This window comes from Curcuma longa, chromosome 17, assembly GCF_044706935.1.
Source record: "Curcuma longa cultivar G26 ecotype Majalengka, Jawa Barat chromosome 17, ITB_CL_G26_1.1, whole genome shotgun sequence".
Classification (NCBI taxonomy): Eukaryota; Viridiplantae; Streptophyta; class Magnoliopsida; order Zingiberales; family Zingiberaceae; genus Curcuma; species Curcuma longa.
The window spans coordinates 2,869,844-2,888,164 of record NC_133877.1 but is presented as its reverse complement, the minus strand read 5'-3'; the positions used below and the strand labels follow the sequence as shown (position 1 = coordinate 2,888,164).

The 18,321-nt window shown below is 38.3% G+C and overlaps 3 protein-coding genes, 2 non-coding genes and 1 pseudogene across 6 annotated transcripts; 4 read left to right on the top strand and 2 right to left on the bottom strand.

The window, feature by feature from the left end:
- The first annotated feature begins 1,924 nt into the window (after positions 1-1,924).
- On the top strand, positions 1,925-3,157 carry LOC141848705 (protein LURP-one-related 8-like; annotated as a pseudogene).
- Positions 3,158-3,942: 785 nt separating this feature from the next.
- Positions 3,943-4,733, bottom strand: LOC141848669 (putative calcium-binding protein CML27). The gene has a single exon (XM_074736718.1). The coding sequence runs from the start codon at positions 4,679-4,681 to the stop codon at positions 4,103-4,105; it is 579 nt and encodes a 192-aa protein (XP_074592819.1). The 5' UTR covers positions 4,682-4,733; the 3' UTR covers positions 3,943-4,102.
- A 730-nt stretch (positions 4,734-5,463) lies between these two features.
- LOC141811779 (uncharacterized) lies at positions 5,464-11,956 on the bottom strand. Of its 2 annotated transcripts, XM_074699830.1 has the most exons (8): positions 11,111-11,956; positions 10,442-10,518; positions 9,932-10,100; positions 8,287-8,375; positions 7,376-7,540; positions 7,175-7,249; positions 6,245-6,348; positions 5,464-5,923 (listed from the first exon to the last, which is right to left on the bottom strand). In XM_074699830.1, the coding sequence occupies exons 1-8, from the start codon at positions 11,763-11,765 to the stop codon at positions 5,818-5,820; spliced, it is 1,440 nt and encodes a 479-aa protein (XP_074555931.1). In that variant the 5' UTR covers positions 11,766-11,956; the 3' UTR covers positions 5,464-5,817. The 2 variants fall into 2 exon arrangements, with proteins under 2 accessions (XP_074555931.1, XP_074555932.1); XM_074699831.1 differs by lacking the exon at positions 7,175-7,249.
- A 1,260-nt stretch (positions 11,957-13,216) lies between these two features.
- On the top strand, positions 13,217-18,251 carry LOC141848634 (eukaryotic translation initiation factor 2 subunit beta-like). The gene is made up of 10 exons (XM_074736683.1): positions 13,217-13,318; positions 13,568-13,645; positions 13,869-13,974; positions 14,076-14,131; positions 14,229-14,277; positions 14,791-14,888; positions 15,448-15,593; positions 16,220-16,362; positions 16,759-16,844; positions 17,881-18,251. The coding sequence occupies exons 2-10, from the start codon at positions 13,601-13,603 to the stop codon at positions 17,953-17,955; spliced, it is 804 nt and encodes a 267-aa protein (XP_074592784.1). The 5' UTR covers positions 13,217-13,318; positions 13,568-13,600; the 3' UTR covers positions 17,956-18,251.
- On the top strand, positions 17,204-17,288 carry LOC141812019 (small nucleolar RNA SNORD34). Its single transcript, XR_012600216.1, has one exon. It is a non-coding gene; the product is annotated as a small nucleolar RNA SNORD34 (small nucleolar RNA).
- Positions 17,545-17,626, top strand: LOC141812020 (small nucleolar RNA SNORD34). Its single transcript, XR_012600217.1, has one exon. It is a non-coding gene; the product is annotated as a small nucleolar RNA SNORD34 (small nucleolar RNA).
- Positions 18,252-18,321: the final 70 nt, after the last annotated feature.

Sequence of the window (18,321 nt, the reverse complement as noted above, 5' to 3'; positions counted from 1 at the left end):
TACATGTGCTTTGTAAATTTTAAATCAAGATTATTTAAGAAAAATATCCTATCAAATCCAATAATTATTAAGAAATTATAATTATAATATAAAAAAATCTCATTCGATTTCACATCTACATTATCTACATTTTTTTATTAATATTCCCAACTTAAACTCGACTTTAACATCAAGTTTTAGTTAATTAGAGAAAATTATGTGAATAGAAAAATGATTGTAGCAATTAATTGATAATAAAGGAGTGGTCATCTTTTCGTTGCCGGGAGTTGGACGGCGACGTCGGCCTGTCCTTTTATATATATATATAATAATAATAATAATAATAATAATAATAATAATAAAGGGGTTAAAAAGGAATATTTGAAAGATGGTCAAATATTCCAGCAATCAATATTAGACAAAACAAAATAAGCCACAGACCGACTTTTATAATTTATTATTTAATGGCCCTCATTTAGTTTTTTAATTAAGACAAGGAATATAATTATGTACCCTATATGAATGTGAAATGAGAAAGAAAATTATAAATAGGAAAAGATAAAATAAAATTATTTTATTTTAAAATCTATAATTATTTTTAGTTTTAAAAAATGCTTCTCATGTATCACAATTTAATTATAAAATATTTTCGTAAAAATCTCAAATTTATCTCAAATGAAGAGAATACATATGCATCAATGATGATATGATTGGATTAATCCTTGTGTGAGGAAGAAATTTCTCATTATGTGTCCATAGAACTATGTATGACCGATGAAAAATACTTCGTGCTCGACCCCATCAACCGTAAAGATATGCCACTCATCGAAGCTTTTCTCGAAACCCATGTGAATATGGTGTCTTGTTAAGAGACATGATTTTCATGGAAGATATCAAGATAAAACCCTCCTTTTTCATATGGCTAAAGTCTATCAAAGATTCTTTGTCCACCGATCGACAAAGAAGTATCAATAATGTTTGAATTAGAGGAGCCATCTAACACAAATCACTCATTTGATTTCGAAGATGTGGTTGAGTTAATCGATCTTGGAAGGTGTTCATAAAGGACAAAGAAAATAGATAGCAAATTAAAAGTTGCATGTAATTGATAGAACCCTAGAAGATGAATAAAATGATAATAATGTTAGAATTATTTTAGGGGATTAATTAATGTTTTGTTTTTGAATATTTGAATGAAATATGCATCAATCTTGGCTTAAAAAGTCAAAAGAAAAGAAATTCTACCGAGCATGTCATTAAATATATTATCATCTTTGTATTGTTTAATTGTGTATATATATCTCAATCAAAACTGTCTTCCACAAACATGATGCAATGCATAATTATAAGATAATAATAATAATTATTTAATTGTTGCTTACTAAAAATGATTAAGTTGACAACAGAACTCTATGGAAGCTAGCTTCTATATAATTATATAATTCACATTGCCCCTTTCAACTTTAAAGTCCGAGATTGAAGCTATGAAGGTATAAAGGGCGGAGTCACGTATTCAAAGTTCTACTGTGGGCTAACAACGTTGATGAGGAGAATCCATCATTTGAGGTATATCAAATATCAAAATGTTTATCGTTTTAATATTAATTAAAATTAGTACAAGAATAATTTTAAAGTGAATAATTTTGATTAATACTAAAGAATTTTAAGAGAGTTTTTAAGAATTTTAGTAGTGTTTCGGGCAAAGTAATTCCCGGGGCTATAAAATTTATGACTATAAAGGATATCATATCCTCTCATGAAGGATATGAACTCTGATTTAAATCCGATCCATTGACATCTTAGTTCAGATATATGTAAATAAGGGTAAGTTTTTTCTTACATAGCAAAGTAATTCTTTCAATGTTTGGAGGGCATTTTCGACCTTCAAAGTTCAGAGCTATAAATAGGCGTCCATCGTCGAGGGCTTTGCTCCGGTCATCGAGGATCCGATCAAGCTCCGCCTTCGCCTTCCTCCCCCTGCTCCATCCGCTGAGTCGCCGGAAGTTAACTCTGCTTTCGTCGATGGCGAAAGTCTACCCGAGCGGCACCGCGTCGTCGAGGCCTTCTTTCTCCGCCCCGCCGGCATCCTCCTCCGAGGCGGCGACGCTGACGGTGTGGCGGAAGTCGCTCCTCTTCCACGGGTACGGATTCACGGTCTTCGATTCCAAGGGTAATCTCGTGTTCCGAGTCGACAATTACGCCTCAGGTAGCAGAGCGGAGATCGTCCTCATGGACGCCGACGGGAAGCCGCTGCTGACGATTCGAAGGAAGGTGAGACAATCGCCCTCGATTTCTTCGATTTGGTTGAGTAACAAGACGAAAATCTGGCCTGTGATTCGTATGTCGAATTCGAAGTGTTTTAGATGCAATTTTTCTCCCCAGATTTCGCTACAGACATTTCCCTGTTTCATCCCCAATTTGCGCCCTAATAAATCTTTACTTCCATAAGGGAGATGACTTCGATTTGGTTTAGTAACATCGAGAAAAATCTGATCTTCGATACCAAATCGATTTCAAAGTGTTTTAGATGTGATCACTGATCACTCCTGTCGACAAATTTCACTGCAAGCATTTCCCTGCTCCAGCCCCAATTTGTGCCCTAATAAATCTGAGTTCATAAAAGAATGATCTTTAAATGGTGTTTCCATTTTCTTTGGGCGCAGAAGCTGAGTCTGGGAGACCACTGGCTGATCTACGAAGGCGAGGCGGCGGGCAAACCGCAGTTCGCCGTCAAGAAGCACGTAAACCTCATCGGGTCGAGGTCGCTGGTCCACGTCACGCCGTGTTCCCCCGCCTCCAAGTCCTGCCTCAGCTACGAGGCGGAGGGCTCCTACTCGCGGCGGTGCTGCGTCCGTCTACGACGACCAGCGGCGGCAGCTGGCGCAGATCAAGCGGAAGGAGGCGGCCGCGGGCGTCGCCCTCGGCGCCGACGTCTTCAGCCTCATCGTGGAGCCGGGATTCGACGCGGCCTTCGCCATGGCCGTCGTCATACTCCTCGACCAAATGTTCGGGTCTCGTGGATCGCTCCTTCGAGTTTAAGGTTAATCTTTGATGAATAGGTGGAAGGAGACCGATCAGAAGAAGAAGAAGAAGAAAAAATCTCCTTTTTTTGATCGCGTTCATTTCACCTCCGATCTGGCTATTCTTCTGCTTCCTTCTCTTCTCCAGTTCAAATAAACTTTTTTCAGAATTAGTTCTACTGATTCTTCTGCAACTAATGGAAACAGTCAAACAAATTTAATTAAAAAATTTAATAACATCGAAAAAATTTAAATGATATTGATATGCGCAATTTCCTGGTACAGCCTGTGCGCGACGCCGAATCCATCGTTCATCACCGATCGTGCGCCGCATCTAACCGTCCAAAACTGGGAATGTACAGTGCTCTCCCCCCCGACCCCTACCGCTGCCATAGCCCCTCGCCGCACCGTCCGGCCACCGCCGGCCGCCAACCCGAGCCCGATCGATGCACCACTCGCTGGCGCGTCGGCCGGCGTCGGATTCCGGCCGGATTGTGGTCGGAATCCGATGCAATTTGGCGGAATCACGCCTGACAGTGGCCGCGCGTTTCTAGCCAAATCACGATCGGATTTCCGGCCAAATCACGATCGAAGATTGACCGAGGAAGGACCGCCGTGCGACGGTGGTCTTTCCTCGGCCGGTCTTCGACCGCGATTTAATCGGAATTGATCGTGCGCTGGATTCCGACGGTTTTCCGACCAAATTCGTCGAATTCCGGCTACAATCCGACGGAATCCGACGCCGTCCGACGCGTCACGCGAGCGGCGCGTCGATCGCGCCCGGTCCGGCGGCCGGTGGTGGCCAGACAGCGCGGCGAAGGCGGCATGAAGAAGAATCGGACGGTAGGGGTCGACGAAATGTCGCGCACGTGGCTCGCGCAGACTGTGTCGAATTCCAACCACAATCCGCAGAATATCAGAACTCACATCTAAATAAACTAAATTTAAATTCATAAAAATAATTAAATAATTATTATTTTAATAGTTTAATTAATTTTAATATTATTTGATTATCATATAAAAAAAATTTAAACATCATAGTACTTTGACTCGGTTTGACTGATTTACAACTCCATTCCATCCCGTGCATCATGGGCCGTTGATCAGGAACCCCAAACGGTGATCCCTTTCATCATGCGCTTGAACTCGCCGAAGTCCACCTGGCCGTCGGCGTTCCGGTCGACGGAGCAAATCATCTCTCGAACCTGCGCGACGCTGCGCCCCTCCGGAAGCCCTAGCTTCGAGAGCACCGCCTGCAGCTCCGCCGCGGAGATGAACCCGTCGCCGTCCTCGTCGAACACGCGGAAGGCCTCCCGCATGTCCTCCTCCTCTTCCTCTTCCTTCTCCGCGGCCGCTGGCGGGCCGCCGAAGAGGGCATCTCCGAGGGCGCGATGGAGGGCCTCGAAATCGGCGAAGCCGAGCCCGGCGCGACCGGGGGCGATGTAGACCTCGACGGTGGATCGGATCTCGGCGGGGTCGGAGCCGAGGCCGAGGCGGTCGAGGGCGAGCTCGATCTCCTCCACCGTGATCTCGCCGTCTCCGTTGCGGTCGAAGAGGTCGAAGACGCGGCGGAGGCGGAGCGTGTTGAGGCTCTCGGTGCGGAGGCGGAACGACGGCGAAGCTCGGTCAACTGCTGCCGGAACGGTCAACTGCTGCTCTTCGGCGGCTCCTTCCATGATCATCTGAAAGCCTGGAAACCGATTAGGGATCTGAGCTTGAGCGTAGAGCTTAAGCCGGAGCCGAGCTATTTATAGCGGGAGCAAGACGCTGGGAATCCGCGTGAACTCTGGGAATCCGCGTGAACTCCGGTAAGCTTCCTCTTTTCTTTATGCAGAATTCTTTTCCTTTGTTACTTTTCCTGTTTCATCTTCTCAAAATTTACACATTTTTTACTTTCCTCAATCTCGCAAATCATCTTTTGCTCATTTCGAATGGTCAATTTCTTCTTCAGACCTTTCAGATTCTCGTGACAGAGGAAACTTCTTTATCTCCGTAGACAAGATTTCAATTATGAGTAGAAAAGTAGAATTAGACAGCCTATCTATTACTGTAGACATGATTGAATCTTTGAGGGCAAAAATCAAGAAGTCTTTTTTTGAGTGTCCAATTTGTTGTCACTGTTCCCATCTTTGGAGAAAGAAAAGAGGCACTCCATTTCCGATGTGAGTGTGTGCTACTGCCTGAATGTGATTCCAATCTTTAAAGTGAGATAGCGATGAACACTCAGACCACATATGTCACATTCAAAGTGCTTTGGCATTTGTTCCTGTCAAGCCTTTAATTTGAGAATGAATTCCAGTAGAATAATTGAAATGCAACTTAAAACCTTGTTGTGGCATGTGATCGAGTCACTACAAGATTCTCACATAGTCCTAGATTGGTATAAGATTAGCATGAGCATACCTGGTAATATACACCATTTGGGGCAAAAATACTTGCACAATACATCTCGTAACACACATCATTTACAGCAACAAACTTGCACAATCCTCTTATTTACCAATGAAACATTTTTGATACTCAGATATATACTGAAAATATTCTATGGACAATGAAAGCGAGGCAAAATACTATGTATAATGCTGGCAAATTTCTCTTTCTTCAGTGCAAATAAAATCACCCATACCAGGCACATATATTCATCACAACAATATGGACATGAGCCGCAGTGAGATAGAGCTGTATGGAATGTATCAGCAGCAGGAAACAAGGCTGGCAGGATACGGTTAGAACATCTGCATCGCACCTGAGGAACCGGCCGACAGTATCCTGGGAGACAGGTATCGGACAGTGTTAGTGAATCCTGCTGATGCCTGAACTAGAAAAATTGGAAGAACAGGCTGGTAGATCCATCTGCAAATGACCGGAGATCTGCTGTTTTAACCAGTGCCCTGCACAATGGGCATGTCCGTTCTCTCTCGAACCTGAGAACGATGTAAATGTAATTATTAGAAGCACATCGCATGTTCCTTGTTGGTAGCTAAGTTCCTATTAACTCATCCAACTGCAGTTGCATTTGTGATAGTCTGTCAATGGAGTCTGGAACTTCAATTAGCAAGGTCATACACATTGAGTTTGCACATAAAATATAATGTTAGGTTGAATTCTATCAGCCAAGTCAACTCATAAATAAATAAAAAATAACAAAAATGGCAATGCAATTCTGAGAGATGTCTACATGTACAGAATATTATGCAAAAGGCAGGCATGAAAAAGATACAAAATGAACATGTGAGAGAGTTTACCATTCAGAGACACAGTCCTCGCAGAAAATATGTTTACATTGAAGTGAGATAGGAGCATGCATTTTCTCTTGGCAAATGGCGCAAAGATCACCAGCTGCAACTACCTGCATCAATTCCATGACATGGGAATATATCAAAATTTTCGTTGTCTTCAGATCACAATGAAATTCTTATGTAACTTTATAGGTAATAAATCAAATATTCAAGGATAGACACAAATGCAAAAATTTTAACAAACTGATATGTCACAGGGATAGGGTGTAATTTATGGTTAAAGCACTAACCGAACTAGATATGGTCGTCTATGGCAGTTCAGTCTTGTTTCAGTATATAACAATAGTGCCTTAATTATGCTCTAGCTTGTAGGGTTCTCATCCACTACCCTTTTCTATTTAATGAAACCGGCAATAAAATTGCTTAATGATTTGTGTCATATTCTTATGCCCTCAAAAAGGAACTGCTTAAAACTCAGTATTCCAACTGGCAAAGGAAATGGAGTTCATGATTTTCCAATAAATTATCAACAAGTTATTAATCAATGTCTCTATTAAGGCTCATGCAAAACCATTATCAGTATCCAATTCTTACATTTTTTTTTCCATCTCATTTTTCACTTTCCATCACTTTCCCTGTTTGATTTCCATTCTCTCTTGTTTTCTACTCTGAACAGAATGCAGCAGTAGCACTATAAATTCAACTCCATGACAAGTTACCTAGGGTCCCAACTATTTGGGGTCAGCTTCGTACCTCAATTGAGTTGTATGAGTAAAGGAGCTAAGCATTCAAGAAAAGATCACTTAAACCAGGAAAAAATTGATCAAATATCTAATATATAGCAAAGAATTTGGCATAGAACGCCCCACAAGAACACACACCAATCAGAATCAGATTATAATAGGTTTTCATATGGTACAAATACTAAAATTTTACCTGCTCTGTAGTTGCATAAGAACCATAATATATTTTTTGTGATAGGGCTTTCAATGCAGCAAAAAATGATTGAATCTGGAAATAGAGAATAAACAATTTGGTATTGTTTCTAAACAAAACTGAAGAGTAATTGTTGGATTTATGAATAGTATCAAAATTCAGCAGACGAGATACTGATTTCATAACAGAAGAACAACATACTTTCTCAATGACTGAAGTCAACTTGAAAGTCAGGTATAGCCCTGTAGTGAGGGATGAGAACAGGCTCCCATATTCCTTGTTCAGGAAGAACCGGTACCAAACAGGTGTTGGTAAGAGAGAACGGTATAGTAGCAGGAAGTATTCAACAAGCGTTAACAATTTCCCCTGAAAAGAAATAAAGAAACAGTTAATGTTGTGCTTCACCTAAAGCTGATGTGCATCTTGAGCTAAATACATCTACAAGGTTACTTAATCACCAAATACTGTATCGAGCTTAGCAATTTCACGTAATTACAAAATTGGATTGAATATTCATACACAACTATTAGATTATCTAATATATTCTTCTGTATGCATAGAAAAGAGATCAAACAAGAGGTAACTAATAACAAGCCTTGGCATATTTATAGTCTCATGTTGTGCATGACTATCTCAAGGTCAAAATATGCTTTTCCACACCAATACTTTATATGTTCAGATGATAATTCAACATGACCCTCATAGTTTGTGTTAAAGGCACTAATGACATTTGTTACTACAGATACTTCCTGTAATGACGGAGAGAATGATGTTAGTATGCCTAAGAAGACTTGCAGAGAGGATACTAGTATTCAGAAGTTGGAACTAAGTCCGAAGTCAATAAGAAAGACAACTTTATTCAACTTTGTTTCCTAATTCACAATAAATGATTTAAAGATCCATGCAAAGTGGAACAGTCAAACCACACTTCAAGTTACAAAGCAGCTCTACTTTGAACACCATTCAAATAAGAACAGTCAATACCATTATTCTTCTAGAGATTATTCGTCACTTGTTAGCATGGTATGTTTTCTAAATATGTGCAAGCTACTTGAAGAAAAATTATAGACATATTTAAGAAGAACAATTTCAAACGAAACATGCTGGATTACCTGCTTTCGAGAGTTATGCCCTTTACTATTTTTGTAGCAGATCAACAGCAAACACTTAAGAACCATGGCCGCCTGACGCACTAAAATATCTGAAATGTGTGCAACAGGTCAAGATAAGCTGTCACTCCAGGTGATAATTTAAAGCAAAGATGCAACATGTTAACTACCCAATAGATCTCTAAAACTTAACAAGAAATCAGTAAAAGAATAATTAAATGTTGAAAAATACCAATGAATAAAAATCAAAATTTGGGAAAATTGATTAATCTTAATTTTTTATCATAGTGAATGCATGTATTCCTAGGCATTAAGGTTCTCTTTAATAATGAAAAGTATAAAAGTTGAGAGAAAATATGTTTGAAATTTGTAATTATAACATAAACACCTTATATGTAAGACTCCTACAGAACAGCTACTAACTAAATACCGCATCAGGAACTAAACCAATAACCATATAACTGTAATTCTAATAATTCTAACTCAAATAAAAACATTAAAAATCTCTAGCACAATACTAATACAACAATTGAGGAACTCTGCTGGTGTAATGCTTTAGATTGATCTTCAAAATGTTGAAGGCTCGACGAAATTACTATTTCATCTAATTTTCACGTGGACACAATTTTCTATGGTACAATCTACTCTCATACCTCTCTGAAGTTTCAACAAGATTTTGATGTTAGGACAATAGAAAAAGGAGAAAGATTAAGATTCCAATATCTACTCTATGGTGAGGTAGTTGAGAGAAAAAGATATCGCAAGCCAGATTAAGACTAAATAATCTTTTCAAATACATCTAATAAAGGGAGTGATAAAAGCATTGTGGGCATAAGTGAGATTAACGTTTTAACATTGTCTAAGAGGGAATAAATATTGGAAACAGGCAGAGTTTGGTCAATTTTTCTCCAGAAGTAACAAAGACACTATAAATCATATATACAAAATGAACTTAAGATGAACATTTATGGTGAAAGCCAAATCATGAGTTTGTTGTAATTACTTGAAGCAAAGAAGAACAAGTCTAGGCTTAAGACTAAACTTTTTTTTTTTTTTCAAATTTCCCCAGTGGGCTAGGGGCCACTAAGCCTAAACTTTAGACCTAGTTTGGGCCTGTTTGATAGCTGAATACCAAGGTACCAATATAAAGACATGGAGAGAAGGGGACATAGCAAGGAGCATAGGGCACTCTGTCACATCAAACTCTCAACCTTCACCTAAAACGTTTGGAAGAGAACGTCAAACCTTGTTTAACCCACTAAGATACTATGACACCAAGTTGAGAGGAAAAATTGTGTATGGTGTTGTATTGGGTTCATTAAGAGATAACAATGACACCATATATACAAGGCTCAAATATAACACCCAATAACTATATAATGAATGTTCAACTTAAATCATAACCATGTAAGTATTAGTTACAACAAATCTGACAAAAACAAATACAATATTGAGATAGAATTGCATGAGCTAAAGAAACTGGTACAGTGGAAGCAAGTTAATTGTATATGGCATGTTAAAAAAGTTTACATTGTTGAAAAGTAGAAAATTTGATCAGATACAGCAGTAAATTAGTCTATTATGTGACGAGGATGAAGTTTCATCCAATTCATAACACTAGGAAGATAGAAATCAGTGTTGCAGATACCATTGGCCACGATGATAAAGATGGCATGCCAAAATGGTGGTATTTCTTTCGGGGGTAGCATGATCAGTGGGTACAGAAGATCATCATTCCTGTACCACCAGTATACTCCGAATATATGAATTATGAAGATGAAGGTAATCCCAACAAGAACAGATATTTTTCTCTCACCCTGCACAAACCAAAATCAGAACATCTAGTTCAATGCAGAAAATTCTTCATAGGGAAAAAATCCAGATATAAACAATATACCCAAAAGTGAAACTTAACAAAATCCTTTCATTATATCCAATGTTTAATTCTCTTAGTTAGGCCTCCTAATTATCATTTATATTCCAAAATTACTGGAGGCAACCAAACATTCCAAGTTCCAATATAGATCTAGAAACAAGGCTTGGATAATATGCACTTTAATTTTCTCATGGAACACTATTATCTATCATTAATTTGCATATAGCCGCAGTAGATTGTTAGTTCAAAGAGTGTCCTAAAAGTGGGATCAGGTATATATACCTTTAAAGCAGTCTGTTTCCTCAGAATATCATTAGACTTGAACATCACTGCGGCAATCCAAATAGTTACGAAGAAACCTGTCAGGTTGCACAAAGGTAAAATATCATAAAGGGGAAAACATAAAATATATGGTCTTTTCAGTCAGTCTAACAGACATGACAAGCCTATTTTAAGAAAGTTTATTTTATAAGGATTTGATACTAAGGTAATAGGCAATAGATTACAGTTCACAGCTTGTAAATATTGGACACATACTCAAATAATAGATGACGTTGTAGAACACTCCAAGTGCGCAGGTAACTTGCTGAATGGAAAATTGATGAGCAAGAAAGTATCATCTTGTGTACCTAAACTATCATACGCTTTGTCCAAATAAATCATCTTAAGGCATGGAGTGTTGATAGGGATGATAAATCAACTCAAACAAACAAACAAAAAAGACAGAGAATGATCGAAATCGCTATCACTACTGATATAATCCAAAGAATCCCCTGGAAGCCAACAATACTATCACATAAGCATAACCGCATGGCATCTCTTTCACAAGTTTTCTTAAATTTTAGAAGATAGCACGTAAGCTTATGAAATGAATCAGTTCGTCCAGAGATTGTGCTTATGCACATCACGGTGGAGAAAAAAAAAACAGATGCTGATACGTGAAAGCCATACCTTGCAAATGCTGTCTGATGAAAACCACCAAGAGCAATAGCGAGAATGGTAGTATCTGTTCGATCCACCTTGCTATTTGCTGTATATCATATCTCTGATACACAGAGTCTCTACTACTGCCTGCTGTGGCGTTTGCCTCTCCATCCACACTCCTGCCACCGGCGGACAAGAACGACGCAGGCGATGAAGATGCTGATGAAGCCGACTCACCAACTTCATCGCCACTCCCTTCACCTCCTCCTCTTCCCGGTGAAGAAGAAATGGACTCGACGGGAGAACCAGGACCACCGGAACCCCCGTCTGTCCCAGTTCCCGCAGAAGGAGGCAGCGGCACGCTCGCTCCCGCCCGCAGACTCTCCTGATCTCCCACTCCAATGATTCGAATCGCCACCTCGCCCTCGCTACCGATAGATGCCGCAGGCGCACCGGTGGTCCGTCCGGAAGCACGGCTTCTCAACGCGGACGCCTCCAAGCTCTCCTCCCCCGCATGACCCGCCGTCGTGCGCAAAATCCCCAAGTGCTCCAACGCATCCGAAAGCCGCGCGCGGATGAAATTGGAGGGAGTAAGCTGTAGACTGTACCTCCTCGACGAACTTTCGCTGGGGGAAGCAGACTGGCTCCGTTGGGGTCCAAAACTTCCGCCGGAGGACTCCATCGGCGATCAAATCGGAGCAGTAAAACCTCAAAACAAAACTTCGATGGCCGAGTCTCGAATCTGATCGACGGCAAGAGGGTTAGAGAGAAACCTTCAACGATCCTGATCAAGATCGGAGGAGGAAGACGATGGTAGATGATCTTTTAAACGTAGAAGATGCGTGAGGGCCGGGTCTCGATTTCTCACCGGGCGACGATTTCCCTTTTTTATTCTTTTTGTTCATATTTACACGAACTTTTCAACGACCAAAAAGGTACGAATTTAGAAACGAGAAGTTACAGTGTGAGAAGCGTCGGCAGATATTTTTTTTTATTGCCTTGTCTTTCTTTAACCAAATATTTCATGAATAAATATGATATTTACATCGAATTACAATAATAATAATAATAGACAAAATTCCATTGTACCCCTTGTAGTTTTCAAAAATCGTCCCTATTGTTTTAAAAGAAAGATAAATATTTTTTAAAATGACCCTTTAATTTGTATAAATATTATTCTAAGCGATTATATTATAAATACTAAAATGACCCTATTTTAGTATGAGTATGTAATTAAATAACTAATAAATACTCGGTTATATAATATAAAACTATGATACATATACATATCAAAAAAAAGGAGAAAAATAAAAAAAACTTAATTAGTAATAATAAAATAAAATATATTTAAATATAAATGAAAATATGATAGGGGATAGAAATAGTTGTTATTGTACATTCTAATCACAATGGATTGATGATCGTTAGGATATTGAGAAGAGACTTTCAAGGCCAAATTAATAAGAAAAAACTTCATATTTCTATAAAATAAAATTAATCTTAAATTTTATTTTTTAAAAAAAAGAATATATCATAAAGATTTTGGTGGGCCAAGAAAGAGATAGGGGAATGAATGAATGAAGACAAATAGCATCATTTTTGCTGTCGTATGAAGCAAAGCAAGCCTTCCTATTGCAAGCATGGAAGATCTCTTTCTCGCCATCACTTGCTTGATTTTGTTGTCTTGCCTTTTTTTTTTTAATGTTTATGTTCTTCTTGATAAAATTATCTATTTTGTCGTATTAAATCGGTTGAATAGCTTGTAATTTAATTCAAAGAGGAATTTATAAAATAAATATCAATAATTGGCACTCGAATATTTTAGCCATGATTAAGTATAGTGATTCGTATACATATCACAACTGAAATAATAACAGTAATAATAAATTATTTTTCATTTTCACCTCTCTCTCTATTTTCCTCGATTTTTTTATTCGTATTATTGTATAAAACTGGACCATTATGGGCCGGCAGTTGGACCGGGTCGAATTAACTCCAGAACTCTGGATTTGGACGTGGTTCGGTGGACCGGACGAAATCGCGTGGTGCATCCAGCGAAACCCTACTCCCAATCGTCAACCTCACTATAAATAGCAAGCGAGCTGAAGCAATGGCAGCATTCTACGTCACTATCGCTGCTGCCTCCGCCGCAGTTCACTATCGTTGCTGCCTGTGCCGTAGTTCACTATCGTTGCTGATTCGGGGCTAGTAGTTTGGATCGGGAGTGTGTTCCAGGTACTTGGATCGACGATTCTGTGTTATTCGATGCAAAGGAGATGTAGCAAATTGCCCTCTCGTTTGGGGGAAAGTTTGGGATGTGTTTTTCGGTTGATCTTGTTCCAGATCTGTTTTTGTTTAGTCTCATATGTTGATATCATTTTCTGCTATGTTTGGTACCAGAGCTTTGATCTGATAGTTACTCTTTTCCTCTTTCTGGTTGTAGTTTTTGTTCTAATGGGATTGTTTTTTTTTCGGCTTCTTCAGATTCATATTTGAAAATTTGAAGTCTAGAACAATATGGCGGGTGAGGATCCTGCTGAACTGAAGGAGGAGGTCCCAGAGGTATGAATGTTGGGGTTTTCTCTAGCTAGTTTTTTATTATTAAAACACTGGTTGCGTTGCTCTTTTGGTAGGATCATTGTATCGTCCGGTTGTAATTAATTTGACCCCATTGATCTGTTGTCAACTTTTCATTCTCCGTTGCATTGTTACTTTATTATACCTTTTACCTTTTTATTTCTATTTATTAATTTTCTTTTATAACTTTTGGCTACTATGGATGTAGTTGGTACCCTTCGATCCAACTAAGAAGAAGAAAAAGAAGAAACCCGTGGTTCAGGATCCTGTTGAAGAGGTAGACAAATTAACTGAGAAAACAGAAAATTTAACAGGTATTATAATTGGTGAAGCCCATTACTCTTTAAAACTTGTTCATCCTTGTCGATAAATCATATATGTGGTTTTCAAAGATAAAAGTATCTTCTTGTTGCAGTTACTGAATCAAGCGAACCTAGCTTTGTTGGCTTGAAGAAAAAGAAGAAGAAACCTGTCAGTAGGAAAGCTCTTCTGATTTGGGCCAAATTTGCTAAAATTGCTATAGCTACCTTTTCTTAATTATATCATTCTTTTGCATATTTATTGACAGGTTGAGACTAATTTCCTGAATGATGAAAATGGAGACCAAGACCAAACCAGTAAGATCTCTTTGCGTAGTCTGTTAATTCAGAATTTAGATTTAAGTGGGATAAATTAACTTTTGGAAAACTGCAATAATAAATGCATCCTTATCAGTGGATATGCTTTTCCAGAAAAACAAAATATCCATGCTATTAAAACATTATCCATGCAATTGAGTGTTGATGTGCAACGATCCACGTGCAGTGAGCTTTTAAACTCAACGCACTCTGTCAGTTCAACAACATTGGTATTCACTTTATATCAAGTTTTTTGAATCATGTTAATTGTTGCCTAGAATCATTCGTGTAAAACTAATATTTAAATAATACAGGTTGTTTTTGGCTAGTTTTGAAACAATTAGAGCGCCCGTTAGCTATTTGCATTAACTAGGGCACCCTAGGGTAAGTCACCCAGAGATATGTTTGATCTATGCATGGTAAACCACATGCACCAATCTTTCTTACCATTAGAAATTCAAGAAATTGTATTTAATGAATTTTCTACTAGATAAGAAGGTAATTGATCAACAGGTGATCAAGTTGGGGAGGATGAGGAAGGAGAAGGCATTGTCCTTGGATTTAGTCGATACCCGTGGGAAGGAACTGACCGTGACTATATTTATGAAGAGGTATGGTCGGCTTATTATTCATGTTTTTTATTCTGTTGAAAATGGTCTTGAAAGATGACTTTTATAAACTTTAAAGTGGGTGTCGTCTTGAATTACATGTAAATCTTTTGGGTGGCAATGATTTTGAAAGTTGCCTTTCCCTTTTTGTGTGAACTCCTTGGTAGATTGTTGTAGTGGAGTTAATCAATTGAAAGTGATGAGTAGTTTGTGCTTTTGGAGGGAAGGAAGAGATCAATGGTGAAGTTACACACACTGTGTATCCTTCTACCACCAATTTTGTTGATGTTTTTTATGGCCCCAATCATTGTACTGTCTTTTATAGTCTGCCTTTATTTGTACGATCTGCAGACTGTAATGCCACTTAAAAGTTGCAGGCTTGCATCTTGTGTTTTTTATTTTTTGTGTGTGGGGCAAGGCAGTTCTTATGATAAGTTGGAAGTTTAATTTACTGAGGCCTTCCTACAGTCACATGGCTGGTGACCTATTTTTTTTTTTTCTCTTGGAGCCATAGTTCTCAGAATTTTTATTTAAATTCTGATATTTGTATATGTTAATGCAGCTTCTAGGTCGAGTATTCAATATATTGCGTGAAAATAATCCTGATCTTGCTGGAGATAGACGTAGGACTGTGATGAGGCCTCCACAAGTGCTTAGAGAAGGAACCAAGAAGACAGTTTTTGTGAATTTTATGGATCTGTGCAAAACGTATGACTGCTTTCTCTTGTGTTTGCATGTTCTCTTACTTCATAGTTTTACTACTAATTTCATTTCATGCTGTTTCACATGCCATTGGTGCTTTTTAGTGCAAAATTATAAAGCTTGTTAAGCAGTGATGCTTGTTGCATTAGGATAAACTTGGTTGATATCTTACAATCGAATGCTAATTTGAAAGACAATAAGGTTGTTTCACATTAATTTTTCTTGTTCTTGACATGAATTTGCATGTTAATTTTTTTTTTCACTACATACATTCTTAAACTACTTGAAAATTGAGTTGCTGTTTAGACCCACAATTTATGAAATGATTTTCTGGTTGGTTCTAAATTGTAAATTCATCTGCTATGACTCTAAACCAAAAGCATATCTTTTGTTTGCTTTACCATAAGTCTCGCACTCATGATACTTCGATAGTATCTTTTTAATAGGAAATAATTTTTTTGGATGGTTGCATATTGTAAATCCATTGCTATAACTCTAAACAAAAAGCACAAATTTTTTGTTTGCTTTATCATTAGTCTCCCATTCACGATACTTCTATAGTATTTTTTTTGTGTGTGTTCAGTTTTTGCCGATGATGATTGCATTGTTCTAAAGCTATTTATGTTCTGCAGGATGCATAGGCAACCAGAGCATGTTATGAATTTTTTACTGGCTGAAATGGGAACAAATGGATCACTTGATGGGCAGCAGAGACTGGTTATTAAGGGAAGATTTGCCCCAAAAAATTTTGAGGGAATCCTTAGAAGATACATCAGTAAGTCTTTACGAGAATTTTGAAGTTTATATTTTTGATGCATTAGCTTCCATTATAGGCGGCCTGTTTACTTTCACATCAAACATCAGCTTATTTTCTTCATTGAACAACTGGCTAGATAAATCAAGGGCTACTTGATTCAAAAATTTGGTTCTTAACCAACTCATCATAAAACATGTAGCCTGCTGGTAGATTTTACCTTCAAATCTAGCCAGTTAATAGTGGGCCTTTACATCCTATTTACTTAGGTGGATGAATAGGAGGAACGAGGGGTAGTGGAAGGAAAGGGAAAGGAACACAATCTCCCTCCAACCCATTCCCTTGTGTTACTCAATTAGGCGTGTCATGTGTTTGTTCTTTCCAATTTGTCCAATAATCACCTTTCTTTTCCTTCAGATGAGTATGTAATATGCAATGGCTGCAAAAGTCCTGATACCATACTTTCAAAGGAGAACCGATTATTCTTTCTTCGCTGTGAACAGGTGAATGTTTAATCTGATCACACGTCTAATTATTTGATATATTGTACTTTGATCCTGTTTATGCAGGGTTGCTTTTTTCCTTCAACTAGTATATTTTTGCCTACATTGCATGATTAGTTTGTGATAAAAAAATGGTATTCTGAGGCTTTGTTGGTAATATAGCAGCAGAATTCCTGTATGTTATAGTGGCATCCTGCAGGTATAAACACGATATAAGTACTGGTGCAAACTTAATAAAGTTGCACTTCGTGTGTTTTTTTTATTCTGTTAGTTGAATCTGCATCTTTCCTAAAATGAGAATGAAATATTGTTCAACTCATCCCTTTATCTGTGCACCGTCTATTTGTTTGTATTCGTCGTAGGGCCTATGATGACCAACTTATATTTTGCCTACATTGCTTGATTAGCCTTATGATAAAAATATCAAGTTGTTCTGAGGCCTTGGGAAGGATTAAAACATTAGCAGATTGGATTTTACTTGATAGAGAACAGCAATAGTATTCAGATTCATTTTCTCGAATGATCTCGTTCAAAACTCTATTCAAATGTCTGGCACAGGCTTCACAAACTTACACCTCAAGCGATCAGCATTTCATTCTTTTAGCCTGTGTTTTCTTCTTTCCCTGATACAGACTTCAAATTGTAGTCTTCTCATTTTATTCTTCGGCACTATGCAGCATTTCATGGTTTTAATTTATCACAAGGCCCAGGATGATCAACTAGTATTTGCCTACATTGCTTGATTGCTGTATGATAAAAGATTATGTTGTTCTGAGGCTTTGTGAAGGGCTAAAACATGGAAAAGTAGCTCTAACGATCAATGCATCTAACTTGCAAAATCCTGCATGACTAGAATAATTACACATTTGTTTTGATGATATTAGTTTTTCCTATTGCTAATGGCTGTCATCGTCCAATTCCCTAAATTCTGTTCCTTTTGTTTCTCCTCTTCTGGTCCCTAATTTTTTTTTCTTGTTGTTTCTTCCACTCTTGTTTCAGTTTTCTTTCGGCATGATGAATTTGTTCATTTGTGCAGTGTGGCTCTTCGCGCTCAGTCGCACCTATCAAAGCTGGTTTCGTGGCACTTGTGAAGCGTCGGAAAGGCACTTGAGCCGGGCATTCAACCTGTTTGTTTCTGCCTTCCAAGAACCAAAAAGAAAAGAATTTCTCGAGATCTGTTTCCCTACAGTTTTGAGCTTGTCATTATTGCATCTATAGCCTGTTCACCATCAATTCAACAGTAGTTAAGTATTTGCCTTGGTCTAACAAAAAAAAAAGTAAATACACTGGCAGGATTTACCAGTTTTGTTAAAATGTTCTGGTTTTGCCTTTTCTCTATCTGTCATGAGGTTATACATTAAACAGGAGGGCGAACTGCTCGAGTGGAGAAGAATGATTCTGTTTGTGTAAAGAGGAAGTCGTTTCCCTTAAATTTTCTGTCTTCTTAGTCCCAATATGCCTCATTCTGTTTGCTCTG